At 47.7% G+C, this 24,344-nt stretch overlaps 1 protein-coding gene across 4 annotated transcripts in view; it reads left to right on the top strand.

Moving 5' to 3' along the window:
* The window catches only part of ypel2a (yippee-like 2a), a 31,005-nt gene extending 9,523 nt beyond the window's left edge, over nt 1–21,482 (top strand). For all 4 annotated transcript variants that reach the window (XM_052035809.1, XM_052035808.1, XM_052035810.1 and 1 more), the window contains 3 exons: nt 12,477–12,520; nt 15,806–15,914; nt 18,094–21,482. In XM_052035809.1, the coding sequence (XP_051891769.1) occupies nt 12,477–12,520; nt 15,806–15,914; nt 18,094–18,183 (243 nt within the window). In that variant the 3' untranslated portion in view covers nt 18,184–21,482. The remainder of the gene's footprint in view (nt 1–12,476; nt 12,521–15,805; nt 15,915–18,093) is intronic.
* Nucleotides 21,483–24,344: the final 2,862 nt, after the last annotated feature.

Here is a 24,344-nt window from a genome sequence, read left to right as displayed (position 1 = left end):
TAACAGAACAGAGTAAAGTGTCACAGCTACAGAGAAAGTGCAGTGCAATAAGGTGCAAGGTCACAACAAGGTAGATCGTGAGGTCAGAGTCCATCTCATTGTATTAAGGGAACCGTTCAATAGTCTTATCACAGTGGGGTAGAAGCTGTCCTTAAGTCTGGTGGTACGTGCCTTCAGGCTCCTGTATCTTCTACCCGATGGAAGAGGAGAGTAAGTCGTGTGGTCCTTCAAGTCTGCTTGTCGTGCAGTAAGACCATTCTTCCCAAGTCCTGGAAATCTGGAATTCGCTCCCCCAAAAGTTCAGAGTCAAAGACTGAAAGCGATTGGAATTTTGTAGGATAAGAATATCAAAGATGGAGTTATGCAATGTTCAGATACACATCATCCAATTGAGTGATGGGCTAGGGTCAGTGGTAAGGGCTGAATGTTCTCTTCTTGATCCTTTTTTTTTGTTGCCCCTCCTTTGAACCCTGATGATGCCTGACTCTATTTTTGAGCTCTTCCCCTGGCTTGCCCTTGCTGTCTTTCTGTTCCTGTGAGCAGCTGGTTTTATTTTCTAATGTATACATTTGGAGTTTTTTTTAAGGAAGTTGAGTTGTATTTATAATAGCAATTTTTTCTTTCCAGGTGGCACAGTCAATAAGGTCCTTCAGGATAGTTTGTTATGAATGAAAACAGCCATTTTGTATACAGCACGCTCCCACAAAAAAAACAGGAAAGTGGCCCGATAATCTGTTTTGAATGGTGTCGGTTGAGTGATTTTTTTTAAAAGATTGGGCGGGACTTGGACTTTTCTTTTACACTATAGTTTTGTTGGTACTTTTGTATCCCCTGTAAGAGCAGAGGGAACCTGGCACCCCTCAGTAACGCACTAGGAGTATTGGCCAGGCTGTAGTCTCTGAACTTGGATCCGCGACCTCCTGACGTGTGCTACCCGCTGAGCTGTGTGTTTGGCAAGCCTCACTAAATATACTCTTGTCAGCCTTAACATTCAGTTTTACAACAAAAACTCCGTTTGCCACAGTGGCTGCAAATAATCTTTCTGACCCAGAATACAGGGCTCACAATAAAACTGTTGTTTCTGTCACGTTCTGTGCCTGCTGCAGTGGTTGATAGGATTTTGCTAGCTTAATGTGCCCAGCTTCTGAAAGAAAATAAATGTACACGGGTATCCAGTGTGCTGATGCTTTTGACTCCTGATCTCTGCTCCTATTAATAACTCGGTGATGGCAGTGAACTGACTTTCTGAATATTGGCTTGTACTTTTTTTTAAGAAGAAAAAGCAGTGCTAAACACTCAAAGTAATGTGTGTTCCTCTTTAAACATTTTTAAAATTAAAGCCTTTGCCCAGTCACATTTCTCTAATCTCTTGTTTGCCTGTATCTGGCTCTTTGCTCTCCTGGCTACAGTCCGTTCCATGGGTACTGTGGTTTCAGCACTGATCTCAGTAAACCAGAGGTCATGGACTCTGAACAGCAAGTTCTAGAATTGAAACTGGATTAAAAACTACCTGCCAGGGAAGAAATGGCTGTGGAAGCTGCATTTTTGTGTAGATAACTTCACAAAGAGGAGTAAAATGCTTGTAAATCTGCAGGGCCTTTTAATGTCCCTTCAGATCCAACCAAAGTTGTGTAGGTCCTTTCAAAGTGCAGTCAGTGTTACACAGCTGCCAATTTGTACACAGCAAACAGCAACGTGATAATGACTCCATACACAGTGGCTGTGAAGTTGATTGAAGAACAAATATTGGCCCAGGACACCAGGAAGAACTCCCCTGCTTTTTCAAAATGTTTTTTATTCACTTAAAGGACGTGGGTGTTGCTGGCACAGCCAACATTTATTGCTGTATCCCTACCTACCCTTGATGGTGCTGAGCTGTTTCTCCGAACTGTTGCAGTCCACAGTGCAGTTGGGCAGGGAGTTGCAGCACGAAGGCAATATATTTATGTATTGGTGCGATGCATCTGCAGGGGGTGAGGTTCCCATGTGCCTTCTGCCCTTGTGCCCTTTGATAGAGGTCACCAGTGTCGGATCCGGTTATTTTCGAATCCTCGGGTTCTTTCAGGAGTCCAGGAGTGAGTTGAAAACAACTTGGTGCTTCGCAAAGTTTTATTGGAAGAGTTTTAAAACAAAGAAACAGTCACAGAGTGCATGGCACTAGCTTTACTACTGGGAGATGAGCCGAGACAAAAGGAACTGAAGATGAGCTAGGGCTGGGGTGGGGGGAAGAGAGCAAGAGAGTGATTAACAAAAAACGACACCTTTTATACCTGAGATAAGAAATACGCCGTAGATAACAATAGTCCAATCAGGAAACCTATTAGATACCTGTGGCCAAACCAACCAATGAGAACACATATATTCACCTGAAGGACGAACCAATCAGCTAGGAAGCGGCCATTCCTTGTGCAGCCACTTGAGGTGTATTAAACACTACATGTTTAAAAAAAACTACTTAAAACAGTCGAATCCAACACCAGATTTGGGGGGTGTGACTGGAGTAGCCTGATGGTATGCTGTGCACCAATGGTGGAGGGAGTGTTTAGGGTGAGAACCGTGGGCCACTTTGTCCTGAATGGTGTGGGGTTTTGTGCCGTTATGGAATCATTGCCGGGAGAGGGGAGGCAGTTGGGCCCTCTGTTTAACATCTTACTCAAGTCTCTGCCATTGCAGCAGTCCCTGTGTCGCACTTTTTATTTCAAAGATGAACTTTATTAACAAATGTATACAAGAAAAGCAGAACAGTACCTGGCATTCTTTACGTTCATAGTGTTGTCCAGTCTACACATTCCTTCTGTTGTTAAGTTAATATATTCCATGTACAAAGCACCAAAGCCACTCATGGCTTCTTTGAACCAAACAACCAAACACCCTTCAAATGCTTGCAGTGCTGTTACACAGGACACAACTCCTGTGGTAGCAGGATCTTAGATTGCAGTCCTTCCCACCACCCCCCAACCCCCACACAAAGCCTCTGTTGGCTACAGCAAGCTTCAGTATATAATTGCTGCAGCCTGGAATGTGGCAGCATTCATTTACGGGCATCTCGAGCAGTGCATCTTTCACTGAGTTGATGATCCTCCAGCAATACTTTGTCTTGGTATGTGTCCCTGGAAGCAGCCCGTAGATCAGAGTCCTCTGCCGCACAGCTGCTCGACAGAAATCTCGACAAGCACCTTTGCAAATGCAGTCCATTGCTGCTGTCTCAAGGGCAACTTGTTGGGAGTGAGACTCTGATCATGCTGGAAGGATCTGACTGGGAGGGTCCTTTCACTGCCGGCCGAGTGAGGTCGCAGACTTGGTGAGTTGCAGTATTGAGGTACCGGCCTGTAGTATGTTCTGTGCTGACCACTACCTGATGGACTTGTGGTCAAAGGTGTCCACTGTTGCAGCAGCAGAAGATTTGGGACTTGAACCCAGACCCTTCACCTTAGTGTGTTTGCCCATTGACCCAACTAGTCCTTCACTCAATGTGACCCAGGAGGGCAGGGTGGTAACTGAAGAGTGAACATTCTGGGGAAAATAAATGGGTAAAGTGGTTGCTGTTGCTGTTGCTGAATTTGGGATCCTTTTTCAGGGATGCTCTTTCATTGTCAGCGGGCCACCAGGAGACCCACAGTTTAGTTCTGTAATTGTAGCTGCTCATTTGCCTTCTGCATTTTTTCTTCCTTTTGGCGAAGTGGAGCTTATCCCTCAGGGAATAGCAGAAGCGGCTAATCGTCTTCTAGGATTCTTCCTTTAAAGCCTGGAATTCCTGTCCTAAGCTTCTTCCTCCCCTTCTCCTTAAAACTCAGTGTTTCTGCACCACCAAACCTCCTCCCCCTCCTCTACCCTTTCTCACTCCATCACTACAGTCTTCTGTCTCGTCATTCCTTGTGTTTATCCAGCTGTAGGTGGGTGATGGAGTCACTGCCACTGTCTAGCAGGAGACCAGGTACTTGAGACCTTCTGTTTGATTCCTGCAGTGGGCCCCAGTGGATGAGGTCTCTTGAAAAACCCGATCTGTGGTGTGTTTTTTTTTGCCTGCTGTGCCTCTTGTGCTCAGTGCCGCCTTGTTGCCTTTGTTCAGCTGGACATGGATGAGAGTCCCTGTCATCTTGGAGAAGGAACTGTGAGGACTGATTAATATTAAACATGTCCCATTGATCCACAGAGCTAATGAGGGAGATGTGACTGTTATTAGCTTTTTTTACTTTTTTTCTGAAGACTGTTAAACCCACCTGATGTTTTATGGGCTGACATTCAGTTCTATGTAAATCTCATTTAGTTCAAACAAAATTTGAGTTGGCAGTAAAGTGCACAGACCTGCTTTTGCAGCTGTGTGCCAATTTTCTGTTGTCCAGTAACTATCATGAAAGTGCCAGCGTGACCCGGATTCCTGGTCTCTCGGTGAGCCCTGACTCTGATTTCTGATCACAGCTGCTGTTCCGTGAGCCCAGACCTGTGCAAGGCTCCGTGGGACTGGTGCTGCTCTCTATTTCCCCCACCTTTAACAAATTGAAGGTGGTAGAGGTGGGGGGGTGGTGAGGCAGCACCTCTGATAGGACTGCACTCCCTCAATACTAGTACTGACCTGTCTGCCTGGGTTATGTGCGAGTGTCTAGAGTGTGACCTCAATCCACAGCCTGGTAAAGGAGACGAGTGTACCCCACTGACCCAAGACTGAGATGGGAAATTCTTGAGGAGCAGGATTATTATCCCTGGCAAACAGTTGTTCCTTCTCCACGTGAGGCTTTCAATTGCGTTATCGCTTTGCTGTGTGTGGGAACTTTCCATGTACAACTTTCCTACACTACAACAGTGACCACACTTCAGAAGTACTGCAATGGCAATGGGTTGCTTTGGAACATACTGAAAGTGATGTGGTTGCCTTGTTGGAAGTGCAAGTTTATTGCTTTTGATCCCTGCACTGAGTTAACCTGACACAGCTCCTGCTTTAACTCTGGTTCAGCTGAGGATGACACTCACTGGGTCTCCACATGTATTGCTATGTGTTCAATGCTATCAGGCGTAATTGAGAAAACTCCCATTGATTTGGAAGGAGGGGTATAATTTTTATATACTTGAGGATCTGAGGGGTTTTTTTGTTTGAGGTTTGTTGATATTATGAGGTTGAAAGGTCGGCACAACATTGTGGGCGGCAGGGCCTGTATTGTGCTGTACTGTTTTATGTTCTGTGATATCTGGGATGTGCTGGCAGGAGGTGGAGGAGTCAGATACAGTCACTACATGTAAGTGTGTAGACACAGTTAAATGGGCGAAACACAGAAGGATATGGTCCTAATGCAGGCTAATGAGATTAGTGTAGACCGGCAGAAAGGTTGGGATGGACATGGTGGTTGTTTGCATGCTGTATGACTCTGCCTTGGGGGAATGAAGGTGAGATTTCAGACCTGGGGGGGTTTCTCTCTCAGAAACGAGGGTGGGGTGCTCCTCGCTCTGCCCATTGTCCCCTCTAAATATGGGCATCAAGCTATCACTGAGGCCTTTGCCCTGATCTGCTTGCGAGCAGTAATTTTGCCTTTCTAGTAATTATAAGCTGATAAAGCCTTGACTTGTGATTTTATAAAGTCACTTTAACCAGTCGATCAGATGTGTGTCTTGATTGTTTGCAGATCTCCACACTCTCAATGTGATGGGCTTTTGTGTTCTGATCCTTCCTGATAAACCTAAATAGCCAAAAGTCAGTTGATCGCATTCACTGAAGCATGTGTATATTTAATCATTAAAGAGCTGGCTTTCTGTGTAGTGTTATTGGTTGTGATTCAGCTGATTAAAAATGTGACCCTATCTTGTACTAAGCCTCAGGATAAACGAGGCCCAAGCTCCCAAACTGAATGTGGGTAGGCACGGATGTGTACACCTAGCATTTACATAGCACCAATTGTGTTGCAAAGGTCCTGAGGCAGTTTGTTATCAATGGACGGATGCTGGTTATCTAATGAGCATCAGTCAAGTGAACACACGGCTGAGTTTGCCTCTGCATCTGTTGGCAGAATAGCCATTTGCACAGTTGAGGTTCATTTGGGTGACCTTAAGCAATTTTATAAAATTAGTGTTTTTGCCAGTTTATAATTGATGCTTAAAGTGAGATTGTAGTCTTGTAATTGGCTCAGGTGCTCTAAGGAGTTGCTACCTGCTTGAATTAATGCTTTCACAGCTGAGTGACTCACTAGTCCGCCTCAGAAGGCAGTGAAGAGCCTATGCTGCTTAAAGAATGTGACTGAGTGAGGAGTGCCTTTGCTAGACCACTGGTCTCTCCTGCGATGTTGGTCTCCTTCTGCCCCCAGTGTGATGATGCTGAGCATCTTCCAATCAAGAGAGAGTTTTCATTCAGCACGGGGTTTGGCTAGTGAGGTGTGAAGACTGACCACAGCTCTCCTGATTGATGCTCACTGGATCGCAGATAAGTGGGCAAATGCTTGGCTGTGACGGCTCCTGAGGTGGAATAGCCAGTCCAGATGTTGTACACTTAATTTGGTGCATGTAGCGTATCAGTGAAACTGGTCTCCTTCAGGTGACCGTCAGTGGGGTGGACTTAAGAATCTGGTGGTCTTTATGCTCCAAGACGCTGGACTCCCATCTTGCAGGAAAGGGAGAAGGAGTCCTGAGTACTTAATGTTGGTTTAAAAGAGTGAGATCTTAATTGCCCCTGAATTCTACCCAGTACCTTAACTCTGACCCTCCTGCCAATGATTTCCCATCAGCACGTCCTGCCAACATTTTCTTCCAGAAGCTTGCAGAATTTTGAAAGTTTTTTTTTGTGAAAAAGAAATTCCTCCTTCAGTTTGACAATGTTTGGCTCTGAGCCAGGATATCAACCTCAAAAGTGAAAATACTGCAGAGGTTGAAAATCTGCAGTGCAAACAAACTGCTGGAAATCTCAGCTCGTGTCTGAACCATACTGACACAAGATCGTTAACCCTGTGTCTCTCTTCACAGCTGCTACCTGACCTGCTGAGAATTTCCAGCAGTTTCTGTTTGTACTTCAGCATATTGACATCACCTTCATTCCATCTGTTGGATACTTTTTTTAAAAAAAAAACAAGCTGATTTCACAATAGCATCAACATTGTGTACTTGTGCTGAGTAAGGACCTCAGGCAATGTCCAGAAGCATTGAATTTGACCCTGAACCGCACTGGGAGGGATGTGTGCTCAGAGATATGGCATCTTAAAGGAGGTGGGCAAAGATTTCAGAGGCTGGGTGCTTGGCAGCTGAAAAGGCAGCCACCACTGATGGAGGACTTAAAGCAAACCTTCTGCAAAGCCTGCTGAGCAGATGGTGCACTTGCTGTGACTTAACTAAATAATGACAGGGGAGAGATGAAGTTTGGCACAGTAAAGTGTTGTGAACTGGAATGTGCTGCCCGGAAACACATTCAGTGGCAACTTTCAAACTGCATTTGGAAAAACTTATTTTTAAATTTCTTTTTCGAAGAGCTGAATGGCATTCTGTTCGGTGAATTTGAGTACTGGAGGATTTGCACTGGGGGAGGTGTTTTACTGTGGGTCTCTTGACTGATTGCAGTGTCGTTGAACACAGATGACTGCTGCTTGTCCAGATAGGGAGAGGGTCTGAAAGTGAGTCAGCAACTCACAGCTTCTGAAATGCTTGTGGGTGGAGGCAGGGCAGAGGTTCAGCTGGTTAACTCCTCAGTTCCTGAATTGCTGTATTCTTCACCACCCCCCACCCCCCAGCTGTTAATCCCATGCACTTCAACACCCACCATCTGCAACCCCCACCCACCCCAGCTGTTAATCCCATGCACTTTAACACCCACCAAGTCCACAACCACCTTCCCCCTCCCCCCCCCCGATGCATTGCATTGGCTGCTATCTGTTGCTCGCTGTGGGGGGGGGGCCACAGCAGGCATGTTCCTTGGGATGCCAGCTCACAGTGACAGTTCAATTCTGGTGTGCCCCTGTGGCAGGACTCCACACCTGCAGTGAAATCACTCTGTGAGCTTTGAATAAAGTGTCCCTCTGCTGGGATCTCTCTGCTTGCAAATTCTGGGAGAATCAGAAAACTGATCTCCAGGAGTGTCCCTGAGTCTCCAGGCATAAAAGGCCTTTGTGGGGACTGATGTCTTGGAGCTGGGATCCCTGATGATGGGGTTGGAGTAAGCCTCCCACCTCCCATGACTCCCTAGCCAATACCTCTCCCTTGTTTCTTTTTGATCTTTAAGGTCACTTTTTTCAGTTTGTGGGAATTTGCTACTGTGCCAATTCACTCCAATACATCAGATACTGCACTGAGTGTATGTCGTTGTATGTGAAATATTTGGGCTGTTCTTTGTGAGAAGATGGTGGAAACACGCATCTTTCTACCTGTCAGTCCCCAGGAGCTCTGAGCTGCCTGTGTGTTGGTCCCACTGTTACCTCTGGCTCAGTGCTGCTGTGATGGGTCGCAGACTGCGCAAGGCTGTTGTTGTCAGTTTATGTTCCCTCTTTACTTTGAGCCTGTGATCTGGGTAATGGCAGAACTGAAGCATCTGGGAGTCGGCTGATAATTTTTTACCACCAGTGGGAGGATGTTGCGTCCTTGCAACTGATCTTCCTGGTGTGCTGGCTGTCACCCTTGGTCCTGCCACACCGGCCCAACTTTGTGCTGCTCCCAGCATGTCCAATGAGTTAATGCCCAGATAATCTGTTTTGGTGATGTTGGTGTAGCGATTGTACATTGGCTTGGGACTTTGGTTGAGGAGGGGGAAGAGGTGTCTTTAACATCCAGGGTCTGCCTTTTCATGGCTTGCATTGTGTTTCCTCCCCAGCTCACTGTGGCTGAATCGCTCACACAATGCATTTGGCGCAAACATCACCCCCCCAGCCCTTCCCTGACCACTCCTTCAGCCTCCCCTTTGAAGATTTCATTATATTTCAAGTTCACTGTCATGGTCAATAGTAGAGACTCACTGGGAACTCCGAGGAGTCCTCAATCTTTGGCGGTGGGAAGAAACGGTGCAATCCTGTAGGTCTGTATTTTTTCTCCCCCACCCACATATGACAAAGATCCAGTAGGCACAGGAAGAGTTCATTGCCCCTCGAGCCTGTGCTGACATAGCTTGTCTGCGGTTGTACCCCTTCGTGGATCCGGCCCATCCCTTTCCCTCCAGAAGGAAAAGGAGAGGTGGGCAGAATCAAGGGACCATCTTAAATTGCCTCTTAATCTGTAGATGATTTATTCTTTGGGAAACATGGCATTTCCTGGGAGGTGTTTGGAGCTTGAGATCCCATAAGGTGCAAAAGATCCAAAACTGATGTAGGCAGTCGGAGGGCTGTGGCAGCATTTGGTAATGAAGAATTCTGTAGAATTATAGCACAGAAACAGGCCGTTCGGCCCAGCTGGTCTATGCTGGTGTTTGCAGCCTACGTGTGAATGGGGTTGTGTTGCAGGGAGAGGACGGTGTGGACGCAGGATGTTGGAAACCACCTGTTTACAAGGACGTTGAAGGATGTGGTTGCTTCTTGCAGCCTTGGGGGGGGGGGGGGGGAATCCCTTTACAGTCATGGGAGGCTTCTTGAAAAGATGTCACCTTTGTGATGTTTGTGTTGAAATGTAGTTGGCATTTCATGGAGCAATCCCATTTCCCTAACCACTTCTACCCATGAGGCTGCGGTCTAAATGTGGGTAAATGGACTCGTATACTTAAGTACAATTGGTGGGCTGAAGGGTCTGTTTCCATGCTGTATGTCTCTGCCTCCCATCCTTTCTTACATTTGCACTACACTAGGAACAATTTACAGTCGCTAATTAATCTACCGACAGACATGCAGGTTGGATATGGGAGAAATCTGGAGCACCTGGGGGAAGCCCACACGGTCATGGGGAGAACATGCAAACGTAGACAGCAGAGGAGGTCAGGGTTGCTGGAGCTCTGAGGCAGCAGTTCTACCCGCTGTCCCACTCTGTTCTCTATGTATGTCACTCTCCACCTCTCCCCAGTCCCTGCTCACAGATTAACCTCCTGTGAGGGTTGTTGGTGAAGTGGAGGAAAGTTTCTGTTGGTCTCAATCGGCTTGGCTTTGCACCGACCCAAAGCTGGAGCTTGTCCAGAGGGAGCTGGCTCTCTTGCTCTGCAGTGCTCCGCACTGCCAGACTGAGCCAGAGCAGGATGTTGGCAGTGAGCACAAGCTGTTAATGGTTCTGGGAAAACGAGCCAACATTCTTGTCACCGCATTCAGCAAGGGAGGACCATCCATTTGATTTTCTGAACTACAATTCCAGTTCTAAATGATTTGTGTTCAATTATTAAATCCAAAAGACAAGTTATTGAATCCTAAGAATTAAAAGAAGGTAGCATTTAGAATCAACAGCACTGACTAGCATTAACACAACATTCAGTAAAACACCCCAAGGCGGCAACATTAGACGTGTTGAAGCCCTCTGACTGAAAGTTGAGTCAAAGATGTAGGTTTTCAAGGAAAGCGGGGTAGAGGTAGGATGGGAATTCGAGAGCCTGGGGCCCCAGCAGCTGGTTGCTAATGGAAGGGGAAGGAAACTGATGGACAGAATTGGAGGCACTTGGATATCTTGGTGTGTTCTGGAGATGGGGAGGTGAGGGAGGAGGACAACAGATTTGAAAGCGAGATTAAGAATTTTAAAATCTGAGTAATGTCAGAGTGACGCGCAACGCTAGGACGCGAGGGGGTCAGCCTGGGTGCTGGAGGTTGATGCTGTGGAGGTGATGTGGCAGCAGAGAAACCCTGCTCTATCTGTGGAGTAAAACATTTTCCCCAAGAGACCAGCAGGGGAAGGAACAGGTTGGCTCCTTCGTGTTTTAGAACCTATCACCTTTCTACAGGACGACCAGTTGAGGAATAGAGCTGCCAGCTGGAGAACCCCTGTGGAACAAGGAGCTTCTGTGGACAGTGGGTGGGTTATTCAGCACAGTGATGCAACCTCTCCTCCACTTATTAGTGGGTAAGGCATTAAAAGGGTTACTTATCAAATTTGCAAGTTAGAACAGGTCTGAGGTGGCTGCTCTTCCCCCACCTAACTTCACACTTGATCACCATGTTGTATTCGTCATCTCTTTATCCAGCTTCTTAAATGAATCAATGTTATTCACCTCTGCTCCCTGAGGAAACTAGTTCCATGTGGAGCAGTTATCCAATATTTTCCTTCCCCCACCTTCTTTAAACAGTTCCTTGTGTGAGCACAGCAGTCCAGGCACTCTACACAAACAGCAACAGCGCCTGTGGCATTTGCCCACATAACAAGCAGGACAGTGTGGAGAACTATTAGATTTAACAAGTCTTGCTTTGCCCTGCTCTAAGTGGTCAATAAAGGACTGAGTTTTTTAATGCAGCTTGTGAATGGGTTATATCAGAATTCCTTAGAAACTGTAGCATTTGTTAAGGAAAGAAAGAAGGATCTGTATCCTTAAGACATTTTCTCCTTTTTGGAGTTTTGAGCCCAGGGAGCAGACAGCTTATGGCTGGGAGGGGGAATAGCCAGTACTTCCTGTACTCTGCAAAGGATTTTGTTTACCATTAGCTCTAGCCCCACCCTCAGCCATACTGTGGTTGGGTGGTAGTGTAGTTATCCTGCCACACACTCTTCACCCTGGTTCTCCCTCCCTAATGTCTGCATTTAAACATTCCCTCCCCAACCCCATCATTGTGATGCCTTCCCAGTCACTTCTGATTTTAATCACTGCACCACTGGTGGCTCTGTGTTTTGCAGCCAAGGCTCTGCGTTCTCCCTGCTGAACCACTGCCTCTTTCTTTTCCTTTCTGTTTTTTAAGTTGATGCTTAAAACCTACCTTGGGACCTGCCTTTTGGTCACCTGTCCTATTTTCTCCAAACTCCATTTGGTATCAAGTTCTGTCTGTGAAGCACTTTCCAACTATTTACCATGTGAAGGTTGTTGGAAGAAAGTCTCGGTACTGATATAGTTCACACCATCAGGACTTCTGTGTTTTTGATCAAAGAAGTTGTGGCCAGCTCAAAGCCTCACCTTTTTCTGTGCGGTGACTTTCGTGCTTGGTTACCTGAGGCATATTGGCAGAACTGCACCTCACTACAGTATTCTGCTCTGCTCCCCGTGCTCCTTAAGCTGAAGCTTGCAGGTACCAGTATCATCTTTTAACTCAAAATCATGGGTTCAAGTCCTGCTCCATAAATCCAAATTGCTTCAGTACAGTGGGAGTGCTGCCTTACTGGAAGTGCCTTCCTGCAGAATAGTCCAATCACTCGTTTGGTGACGAGCAGAGTGTTCTTCCAGAGTCTGGGGCCAACATTCATTTCTTGATCATCAACAGCACTGAGATCTTGTTAGGTTCATTGCTGTTTGTGGAAGCTTGCTGTGCACAAGTTATCTCTATTTACCTCAGTTATAGTGATTATAATTTAAAACAGTTAAGATGGTGAGTTTGTGAATTTTGCTGAACTGGTGCACTCTTGAATGGTTTCCTCTTTCCTCTGCCTTTGAAATATTTTTCGATGATTTTTTTTGTTTGTTTCCTTTGCAGTCTTTTCAAGGGAGCCAAGGCCGAGCTTACCTGTTTAATTCAGTGTGAGTATCACAGGAATGAGGCCGTAGCACTAAACAGCGCCAGAGCTTCCATCCTCAAACCTAGACTTCCCTGCCTCATTTCTGGTTTGTCCCTCCCCCTCGTATGTTAAAAAAAATCCATAAATTGAAGCAGGAGGAGGCCATTCAGCCCTTGTGCCTGCTCTACCATTCAGAATGTTTATCACTGACTTTGTATGACGTGAAATTTGCTTTGCGGCAGCAGTACAGTGTGAAAAATTACTATAAATTACAAAAATAAATAGTGCAGACAATATGATGAGGTAATGTTCATGGATCATTCAGAAACCAGATGGCAGAGGAGGAGAAGCTGTTCCTGAATCACTGAGTGTGGGTCTTAAGGCTCCCGTACATCCGTGATTGGTAGTAAAGAGGAGAGGGCATGTCCTGTATGGTGTGGGCCCTTAGCGATGGATGCTGCAGCCTTGAGGCACTGCCTCTTGAAGATGTCCTCGATGGTGGGGAGGGTTGTGCCCGTGAAGGAGCTGGCTGAGTCTACAACCCTCTGCAGCCTCTTGAGATCCTGTGCATTGGAGCCTCCGTACCAGGTGCAATCAGTCAGAATGCTCTCCACTGGACATCTATAGAAATTTGTAAGAGTCTTTGGTGATGTACCAAATCTCTTCAAACTCCTAACGAAGTAGAGCCGCTGGCCTGCCGCCTTAGTGATTGCATCAGTGTGTTGGGCTTGGGACAGATCCTCTGAGATGCTGACGCCCAGGAAGTTGAAGCTGCTCACCCTTTCCACCGCTGACCCCTCACTGAGGACTGGTGTGTGTTCTCCCGACTTCCCCTTCCTGAAGTCCACAATCAGTTCCTGGATCTTGCTGACGTTGAATGCGAGGTGGTTGTTGTGACATCACTCAACCAGCTGATCTATCCCACTCCTGTACACCACCTTATCATCTGAGGTTTTACTGACAACAGTGGTGTCATCTGCAAATTTATAGATGCTTAAGATTAGATTAGCTGTGGAGCATTGTGTGGAAATGGCCCTTCAGCCCAACGAGTCCATGCTGACCATCAAGCACCCATTTATATTAATCCTACAATAATTCCTTTATTTATCCTCCCCACATTCCTATCTACTCTCCCCAGAGTTTACCACTCACCAACACACTAGGGGCAGTTAAGTGGCCAGTTAACCTACCAATCTGCATGTCTTTGGTCTGTTTTCGGGAAATGAGCACCCAAAGAAACCCACTCAGTCTTGGCTAATCTTCTACTTCTGCACCACTTTCCTTCACAAACCCCATGTGCCTGGTTTTCCTTAAAATATCTAAAAAAGAATCTGCGGATCTGTCTTGAATATATTCAACAACTTGCCTCCACGACCCTTCTAGGTAGTGAATTCCAAAGGTTCATTGCCACACTCTAGGTGACAAATCTGTCTTGAATGGCTGACCTTTTATTTTGAGAATGTAACCCCTAGTTAAGATAAGATATCTTTATTGGTCACACGTACATCGAAATACACAGTGAAATGCATCTTTTGTGTAGAGTGTTCTGGGGGCAGCCCACATGTGTTGCCATGCTTCCGGCGCCAATGTAGCACGCCCACAACTTCCTAACCCGTACGTCTTTGGAATGTGGGAGGAAACCGGAGCACCCGGAGGAAACCCACACAGATACAGGGTGAACGTACAAACTCCTTACAGACAGCAGCTGGAATTGAACCGGGGTCGCTGGCACTGTAATAGCGTTACACTGACTGCTGTACTACCACGTTCTGGATACATCAGCCGGGGGAAGCTCCACGAGTACCCTGGCAAGTCCCTTTTAGAATTGAGATCCTTTCTCATTCTTCTAAACTCTAATAGCTTAATATTTTCTTGTACAACAGACCCTCCCTCTCAGTAATCAATCTGATGACCCTTTACTAGACTCCCCAAATCCATATCCTTCCTTGGGTAGGGAGATCAGACCTGTACATAATATTCTGGACGTAACCTTGGCTGAAACCTGTGTAATTGGAGTAAGACTCCTCTACTCACTTCCTCTTGCAGTGAAGGCCAGCATACCATTCACCTCTCAGTCTACTTACTGTATCTGCAGACGTGTACAGTGATTCATGTACAAGGACACCCACATCCTCCTGAACACCAACAACTTTCAATCTCTTGCCACTTAAAACAAAAAGTACTTAATTTTTTTCTAACAGTGGATGCCGTCTCAGTATTTCCAAATTGTATTCAATCCACCACGTCCTTGCTCATTCACTTGTCTACATTCCTTCCCCCCGCCCCCAACTTCCTCTCTGCAGCTTCCTCGCCATCCACCACACTCCTCCCAGCTTTGTCTCATCGGCAGACTTGGATCTGTTACTCTTGTTTCCCTCGTATGAATCATTGATGTAATATGTATACACTGGGACCCCAGCACCCTGCTGGTCACAGCCTCCCAACCTGAAAATGGCCTGTTTATTGCTCCAGTTTTTTGGCCTTGAACCAATTCTCAATCAATACAAGTGTATCATTCCCCCAGTACCATGCACGCTAATCTTTTATTTTAAAAAAATCTCTTGGATGACACCTTGTTGAAGGCTTTCTGAAAGTCCAAATGTACCACAGCAACTGATTCACCCCTTTCTTTTGTTTACTAGTTACATCCTCAAGAACCTGACTGATTTGTCAGACATGATTTCCCTTTCATGGATCTGTGTTGTCTGCCCGATCCATTACATCAGTGGTAGGAAAATTGCTGCTATTCATTAAGTGCCCTGTTGCCACTTAATGAATACCAGCAGTTGTCCTGCTTACCGATGTTGGTCAAACTGGTCATTTGTTCCCTGTTTTCATTCTCCCTTTCTTCAATGGTGTAGTTACATTTGCTGCCGTTCAATCTGCAGGAACAGTTCTATAGCATATGAAACTTAGAGATGACAACCATTGTATCCACAGCTACCATAGCTTCTCCTAAACCCTAGGAGGCAGTTCATCAGGCCCTAGGGATTTATTGGCTTTCAGTCCTATTAATTTTTCCAATACTTGTTTTTAAACCAATGCTGATTCCTTTAAACTCCATCTTTACTCTAGACCTCTATTATTTAGGAAGGTTTTCTGTGTTGTCTTCAGTGAAGGCAGACAGAATATTGGATGTTGGCTGCTCTTTGTGTCTGTCACAAGGTGGGGGGGAGGGGGGGGGAGTTGGGGCCTCAGGTGTTAAAGGCCCACACCCCAGCGCAGTCCTATCTCATCTCCCAAGTTGTTGCCCAGTGTTGTGTGTAGACTGGTGTTAACCCTGCTGTTCGCTTGCGTCTCTTGGCAGAGTTAACGTGGGCTGTGGACCAGCGGAGGAGCGAGTTTTACTCACAGGCCTGCATGCGGTGGCAGATATATACTGTGAAAACTGCAAAACCACACTGGGCTGGAAATATGTAAGTTGCTGTGTCTGTTAACACTTCGGTGAAATGACTTGTGACGTTTTGCTGCATTCTGGGTGTTCATATAAAAGCAAACTGTAATGAATAGTGCACCCTGCTCCTGCAGACAGTATATTGGTGCCTTTTACACATGTCCCCAATTAGCAAACTGACATCGACTTGAACCAAACGAAGTGTGAAGCTGTTGTAGTTCTTGAACATAATGATCAGTTGTGACCAAGCTTGCCCAATTATCACTGTGTAGACACCACACATTAATGTTTCCCCGTGTTAGTGAGTTGGCTTGAGAAATGAAGGAAACTTTTTTTTAAATCCAGATTCTGACATTCCTGTGCTGAATCTGGGAATGATCCCAGCCCAGCAGTTCCATGAATATGAAATTCAAAAACACTGCAGGTGTTGGAAATCTGAAGTGAAAACATAAAACATTGGAAACACTTAGCAGGTCAGGCAGTATCTGTGGAAAGAGAAACCGGGTTAACATTTTAGGTCAAAGACCCTTTGTTGGTGGTTCCTGGTTTGGCAATACCTTGAATTTCTTTAAAAATCAACAATTCCCATGTGTTCAAATCTCTGTATGATCTCTAGAGATAATTGTTCTTTAACTCTCTCAGATCTGTGATCCTCTGATTCTGGTCTCTTTTATCCCCTTCTCCACCGCAAAGTTTCCTTCACTCCTTCACCTGCTTGGAATTCCCTATTAGACCTCCTTGCCTTTCCTCTAAGCTGCCCCACTTACAAGGTGCAAGTGAGAAAGTGTGATGGAATGTTCTCCCGTTGCCTGGATGAGGACCACTCTGACAACACTGAAAGTTCAGCAGCATCTAGCACGTAGCACCTGCTGGATTGGCACGCCACCCTCTGTTCTAAACCCACACCTTCTCCCTACTGTTATTACACTGTGGCTCCTCTGTTTACCTTCTCTAAGAGATGCCACCGTAACTCTCAGACTATTTTAAGAGCACCTCCAAGAACTCTGCTGGCTAGAGTGGCAATGGTAGCAGGCATGTGGGAAGTCCACCAGTTACAGGCTCCCTCTGAGGGCAGCGCAGTGGTGCTGCAGGTAGTTCTACTGCCTTGCAGGTCCAGCAAGCTGGGTTCAATTCTGACTTCCAGTGCTGTTTGTGTGGAGTTTGCACATTCTCCCTGTGACTGCATGGGTTTCCCTTGAGTGGTCTAATATGCCCCACCCTCCCCCGAGACAAGCTGGTTGTTAGGTTAATTAGCTGCTATCAGGTGCCCCTGGTGTAGGCAACTGGTGGGAGAAATGGGGGTGGGAAGTGTTATGGGTATGTGCGAGAGAATCGGTTACAGGGACACGAGTGGGGGAATGGGATTGTTATGAGAGCCAGCATAGACTTGATGGGCTGAATGTCCTCCTGTATCGTAAAGAAATGCAATTTGGACTCTCTGATTTGGAAGTACATTATCATTTCTCCATGGATCAAAGTCTTTGTAACTTCCTCCACAGTAAAACTCTGGGAGCCCTGTCACTGCAGTGGTTAAAAAGGTAGCTTACCATCACCTTAGAAACATAGAAAACCTACAGCACAATTCAGGCCCTTCAGCCCACAAAGCTGTGCTGAACATGTCCCTACCTTAGAAATTACTAGGCTTACCCATAGCCCTCTATTCCATGTACCTATCTAACAGTCTCTTGAAAGACCCTATTGTATCCGCTTCCACCACTGTTTCCGGCAGCCCATTCCCCGCACTCACCGCTCTCTGAGTAAAACCTTGCCCCTGATGTCTCTATACCTACTCCCCAGCACCTTAAATCTGTGTCCTCTTGTGGCAATCATTTCAGCCCTGGGGAAAAGCCTCTGACTATCCACCCGATCAATGCCTCTCATCATCTTGTACACCTCTATCAGGTCCCCCCTCATCCTCCGTCGCTCCAAGGAGAAAAGGCCAAGTTCATTCAACCCGTTCTCATAAGGCATGCTCCCCAATCCAGGCAACATCTTTGTAAATCTCCTCTGCACCCTTTCTCGAGCAGTTGGGGACTGATGGTAAATGCTGGCCTTAAATGAATGTAAAACGTTGTTTCCTCAGCTGTCAGTTGCCTGTCCTGATATCTGGTTGTGTGATTCAGAATCATGTTTTGCTCCTTTTGAAAACTATTCCAACAAGCTGCTGTTGCTGCTACCAAACTCTGTTGTGTGTTTTACAGGAACATGCCTTCGAGAGTAGCCAGAAGTACAAGGAAGGGAAGTACATCATAGAACTTGCTCACATGATTAAGGACAATGGCTGGGAGTGACCGAAGCTGATGCTGGAGCCGACTGCTGAGTTGTCAACCCTGAAGCAGGAAAAGTAACTGAAGGCTTTGGTTGTACATGTACAGGGGGGAGCTGGGCTGCTCGACTCCACCTGCCAGATGCCTGCCTCTGCATTTCTCTCTCGTCGTCATCATTCCCCCCCTCCTGCTCCCTCCCTCTCTCCCCCCCCCCCCCCCCGTCTTTTCTGCTTCTCCTCCTCTGGCCGAATGTCCCTGGCCTCCCCCTCTCCATCGTGGTGTCGGCTGAGTGATCGCATCAAAGCTTGAGGGTGTTCTGCTTCCCATGGCGTTTTCCCCAGGTTTGCATTGAGAGCAGTTTCAGCGATGTTCGTCTGAGCACACCCCTCTGGAACATGCCAGGAGGGGGAGGGAAGCAAGCGGGGAGTTGGCAGCCGAGTCCTTGGGCTGTGATGGGACCTGGAGCTTTGGTGTGTCCCATCCATCTGTTCAGCTGATCCAACCCCCTTCCTTGGGTTCCTCCATGCTGGGCCATGCTCCCCCAGCCTGGTGTACACAGGGAGATGCCTGCCCTCCCCAGAACGAAGGAAGTCATTGCCCTCATGCCTTGAGCCAAAGTGTATCCTCACCACCCCTCTCGCTCCAGCCTTGCAGTGCTGATGCTGCATTTGATTGGTGCACTGACAGGAACAGGTTGAGGGGCAGAATGGCCTCCCCCCAAGGATGGGCTGCCTTTGGACCAATGAGAGGGGACACCGGTCACTCCACAAATTCTCCTCCAAGGGCACCACTGGTGCCACAATTGTGTTAGAATGTGTTGCCAGGAGTAAGCATGGTGAGCTGCTATATACTCATCTGAAGGGAATCATGATGGGTTTGGGCAGACTCTGCCCTGCAAAGCCCCTTCAGTCATTGTCTCTAGTTTTCCTTGCCCCTCGCCACTGCCAACCTTCCCAAACTTGACCCTGTGATTCATCTGAGGTGTTGGTGCCTCTGTGGGGAGAGTGGCTGCTGATGGTTTGTCCTCTTGCAGCTTCTGATTCGGCCTTCAGGCCCTCTTCAGTCTGTGGAGGGAGGGAGCATCTCAGCCACTGTGTGGGTCACTGTGCCTCTGCTGTACACAAGGGGGGGAACGTACCTCCAAAATAAAGAGAGAATGAAGCTTCCTGCTGTAGGATTGTGCAGGGGAGTGGGTGTAATACCCCAATCCTAGGCAATGGCCTTGACAGAATCTTAAATTCCAAAGGTGTCAAACATCAGAGGGATGGAATTAATCGCATGGTGAGAGGTGGGCAGCGAATATCGGCTCCTCCTGCTAGGCTTGGTGAAGCTGCCAGATTCCAATCATAGTCGCATCCTCTTGGGGGACATTGGGAGAGGGTCTGCATCAAGATAACTGAAGCATCAGCAACACCACCCTTGGTCCCTTGCTGGTTCCCCCATTGTTGAAGGATCCTGTCCACATTTTCTGCTCGGTTCTGGGTGCTCTCCCTCAGAGATACTCCAGCTGGTGGGAGTTGCACTAAGGATTGATCAGAATGATACCAGAGCCAAAGGCATTGAGATTTGGGCAGATTATATTAGCAGGGTTGTAGTCCTGACATTACAGGTGATTAAAGAGTGATTAATTGAGTTGATTTGGTACAGTAGATGGATCCACCCCCTCTCCTCTGCTGGAACAGGTCCAGAATGAGGCACAACCTTGACATCAGAGCCAGGATGTGGAGGGTAATGTCAGAAGGTTCTTTCTTACACCTGGGGGTGTGCCCTTGCCCAGAAAGCTGAGACCAAGTGTCAGTTGAAAAGGAGACTGGAGGTTTTGAAGGGTGTTTGGGAGGGTGGTCATCGGGCCAAGGCAGGTAGATGGAGCAAAGATACAAATCAGCCGTAATCTAATTGAATGGCAGAACAGGCTTGAGGGGCTGAATGGCCTCCTGTTCATGAATGCACAGGACTGATAATTGGTGCAAATGACACTTGTGTCAGACCAATTTTCCTCATACTCCTTGGTGGGTGAGTGTGGGAGGGACTTGGTCTTGTTCATAGAATCTTCAGTTTAGTCAGTAATTTAATCAACAGCTAAGTGTTGGGGAATCGTTTTCTGTCAACGTGGGGGCCTCCTGCCATTAAGTGACCTGCAGGTAACTGTAATGGATCAGAAGTCCCTTTTGAGTAGATACCTTGCACTTGTCAGCAGCAGACCCTGGCCCATTACACTTTAGCTTTCTTGAATCCTCCGTTGTAGCAAAGTAGAGGCAGTGCCGACTGAGCAGTGAAGTCAAAGTGCAGCCATAGCTTGGCTGTGTAACACTGAAATCCTCGGCTTGGGCAGGCAGACTGACCTCTGGGCTTTCATGTGTAGCCCGTCGTGGGCACCCATTTGTATGTTGACCAAAGCACCTCTTTGTACACTGTTAGCTGAATCACCCAGCAAGTCTGACCACATGAGGCTGTGTTGTCACTGGACTGTGGTTAGTTGGTACCCAAATGGTACATGATGATCCCTCCCCCCACTGAGTTGTGAACCAAGGTTGTTAGTCACCCTTCACTTTGCCAAATCCAGCACCAGTTTTGAGTGCCAGGTCCTCCCCCACAGTGCTGGGGGAGCTTTGCACCATTTACTGTGGCAAGTGTGTGAACTTTGCACACTTGCTTTGGGGTACTCCCGGTATCCCAATGACAGCACTGCCAGGGAACACTGTTTGGCACCACTGAAATCATCGGCCAAAGAGCCTCTTGTTTCCCTATGAAGGGAGGGTCTGCAAGACACTTGGACCCACTGTCCAAAGACCAAACCCGATGGAGTGTGGCCAGTGAACTTGGTGATGTAGGTGTTTGTAGGGAGAGGAAAAAGCAGAACTTTGCATCGTGTGTTAGTGGATCTGTTGTAAATCCTGCAGCTGACTAGCCATGCCTGTCCTCTCTGCCACGCATGTAAAACCACGTGTCCAAAGCAATACCATGCAGCCTCCCAGCTGGGTGACCTGTCATCCACCCGCCAAGCCCCAGTGATTCACGCAGCCAATTCTGTTTCCTTGTGGCCAAAGCTGGCTTGTGATTGGACACTGCTTTGATGCGACTTTTTCCAACTCTGGCCCCCCCATTGGCTGCTTGTGGCAAAAGCAGCCCCCTGACATTGCCTGATTGGCTAGAGGCCATGCACTCTGCTGAATCATCTCTCGTGTGATAATGTGCTGTGCCCCTATTTAAACAAATTGCTAATATATATACAGAACTTTGTCTTATATTGTGTACTCTTGTAAATATTCATATTTAAAAATGTTTTTATAATATATTCAGCAATGCCTGATCCAACCCTCTGACTTCAAAGTAAGCTCTTTATGTTTGTTTGGTGTTGGTTGTTGCTTGGTCAAGCTCCTGTGATCTCTGGTGGTGTCACCTGCAAGCAAATACCAAATAGCCCTTGCTTGGCACAATCCATGGAGCTGACACCTTTCTTTCCCACCTTCTTCTTCCCCCCCCCCCCCAAATCCATCTTCCAATCAATTGCTGGCACTGAAGCAAAACCCAAAATGCTGGAGGAACTCAGCAGGTCAGTCGGTGTCTGTGGAGGGAGATGGACCATCCAGTCCGGAGGAAGGGTCTCAACCAGAAACATCCAATTCCCTCCACAGATGCTGCCTGACCCACTGAGTTCTGCCAGCATTTTGGGGTTATTTTTGCTGCAGATTCCAAGTGTCTCCAAGTGTTGGCACTGACTCTGGCTGCGGGGGGTAAGTCTTGTTCTCATCAGGACAATCAGGTCACCCTTGGCAGAGAGGCCGGTATCGGGGACCTGGCCATTTTAGTTTCACCTGCTGCCCTTGGGACTGGGCACCAGCATCAAGGGTGAGGTTTGGCTGCATGCAGATAATTGCCCCACCCTCTTCCCTCTCCCACCCCAGTTTGTTCCACTATCTGGGAAGGAAAACCACCAGGAGCACAGGTTGTGGGAGAGATGAGGGAGACCCTCCCTACCCTGCAGAATATCCCAAGTATTATACAGCCAGTGAGACTCTGTGCTGCTGCTGTACTGGGGAAGCAACACCATAATGACCAGAATAATGTATTTTGGAATGTGATTGGTGGATAAGTGTAGGTTGGGACACAGGCTGAACTCTCGAGTGCTCTGACCTGCTGCTGTTAAGGGATCTTGTTTTGAGGTCCCATCCAAGTGATGTCAGTGGTCACTGGGCGTGCACTGGAGGCTCAGGCTGGAGCTCAGACCTCCGAACACAGGCCCCTTGGCCCAACTTATCTGTGCTGACCAAGATGCCCATGTCCTTTCCTATTCATGTGCCTGTCCAAGTATCCTTTAGATGTAATTATACCTGCCTCAACTGCTTCCTCTGGCAACTGGTTGCATGTACACACCACGTTCTGTGTGAAGAAGTTGCCCCTTAGATTCCTATTGAATCTCTCCCCTCTCGCCTTAAACCTGTGATTAGGACTGTGTATAGTCACCGGCATGATTTTATGCTTCTCTATAAGGTCACCTGGCTCCTACACCCCAAAGAATAAAGTGCTTGACTGCCCAATCTCTTCCCTATAACCCAAGCCCTCGAGTCTGGGCAACATTTCTGGTAAATCATCTTCACACTCTTCCCAGCTTACTGACGCCCTCCTTTTATAACAGGGTGACCCAAACTGTTCGCAGTACCCCAGGTGCAACTGCAACGTAACAGCCCAACCCTCTATACTCACTGGCCTCACTGCTGAAGGCCAGCCTGCCAAACGCCTTGTGGAACTTAATCACCGACCTCTGACTCAGAGGTGAGGGTGCTGCTCCCTCCTCTTTGTGCCATTCTCTCTTCTCTTCTCTTCCCCCCCCCCCCCCCCCCCCACACACACACACACGAGCTGATTATATCTGCCTGATTAGCGAGGAGACTAAACCAGCTCCTGGTCTTCTCTCCTGACAAACTCTGACGCATTATCTTCTGAGCGCTGTTTACGTGTTAGTGGCTGATTCAGCAAGATTTGTTGTAGCAGCACGGCTGGACCTGTGCTCGGTCCGCACCTCCGAGAGAGCCGCTGCTGTATCGCCTCCCGCAGAGCAGCCAACGCTCCGACCCGCTTGTACCGCAGCACTGAACCGGTGCCAGCTCGTTGCGCTGTCCAATTAGTCCCACGTCCCTGAGGCTTGCAGACACCCCATTTAAGTATTCAATTCCCTTTCGACAACTGCTACTACTAACAAAATAAATCCCCCCCCCTCTCCAAATGAGCCATTTTCGCCATAATTTTGAATCCTCTGCCGGTGGAAACGGGGTTCCTTTATTCCGCAACAATCCATTCATAATTTACAACAATTCGATTAAATCTCTCTGCAATCATTTCCCGTCCAAGGAGAAGCAGCGAGTTTCTTTGGTAACCCACAATCACTTCCAAATGGATGATCTTTATAGATTTGTTCAAAAAGTGGATTGATGTTTTTGTATATATGTGTGTAAAACGGACGAGGAGATGGGTTCCAGTGGGTTTGGACCCTGGGGCATGATTTTCAACTCCGGCCACGGCAAAGGGGCGAAGGTCTGCGCTCTGGGGCGATGCATAAAATGTGATCACTGCAACGGGGTGAAGCTGTGGTCGCTTTCAGCTGGGGTGGGCGGCGAGGGAGACCGTCTCAGACAATGGCAGGGGGCGGACCAGCGTTGGAACCCCTCCACCCGGCGATCCGTGCGTCCCTTTTCTCCGCGTTTGCCTCCGGGTGGCTGCGATTCACGATGCTTCAAAGGCTCGGACTTCCGCAGGCGCCGCGGTTTGTTGCCCGGGGTGCCACTCCAGCCTACCTGAACGGCACAGGAAGATCCCACACAGGAAGCCCGTTCAGACGCAACGGGAGTAAAATCAAAGGTCGCCTTGGGTCAGGTTCCCCACCGTCCTGGAGCTGCTTTACCTGAACATTTCCACCACTCCGCCTTCCTACTTTGTAAACTTGGGACCCGCCTAATTTGTGATCTTGCTGCACTTGCCTTCCAAAGCTAGGGGACTCCCTGCTCCCTGCGACCACCCTATGAATCCGGGTTCTGCTGTACTTGGGACCAATTGTCCAAGCAGCGAGTTCCTGGTCTGGGCACTGCCCTGCGGAGTCAGGGATCCCAAATACCTTCAGCAGGAACCTCCCAGAGCGAGGAGGACTCTGCAGAGGTCCCGGAACTTGGTGGTTTCAGCAGCCTTGCAAT

Source organism: Pristis pectinata, chromosome 21 (assembly GCF_009764475.1).
Source record: "Pristis pectinata isolate sPriPec2 chromosome 21, sPriPec2.1.pri, whole genome shotgun sequence".
Classification (NCBI taxonomy): Eukaryota; Metazoa; Chordata; class Chondrichthyes; order Rhinopristiformes; family Pristidae; genus Pristis; species Pristis pectinata.
Note: the sequence above shows the minus strand (reverse complement) of the source record. Positions and strands in the feature narration are given on the sequence as shown.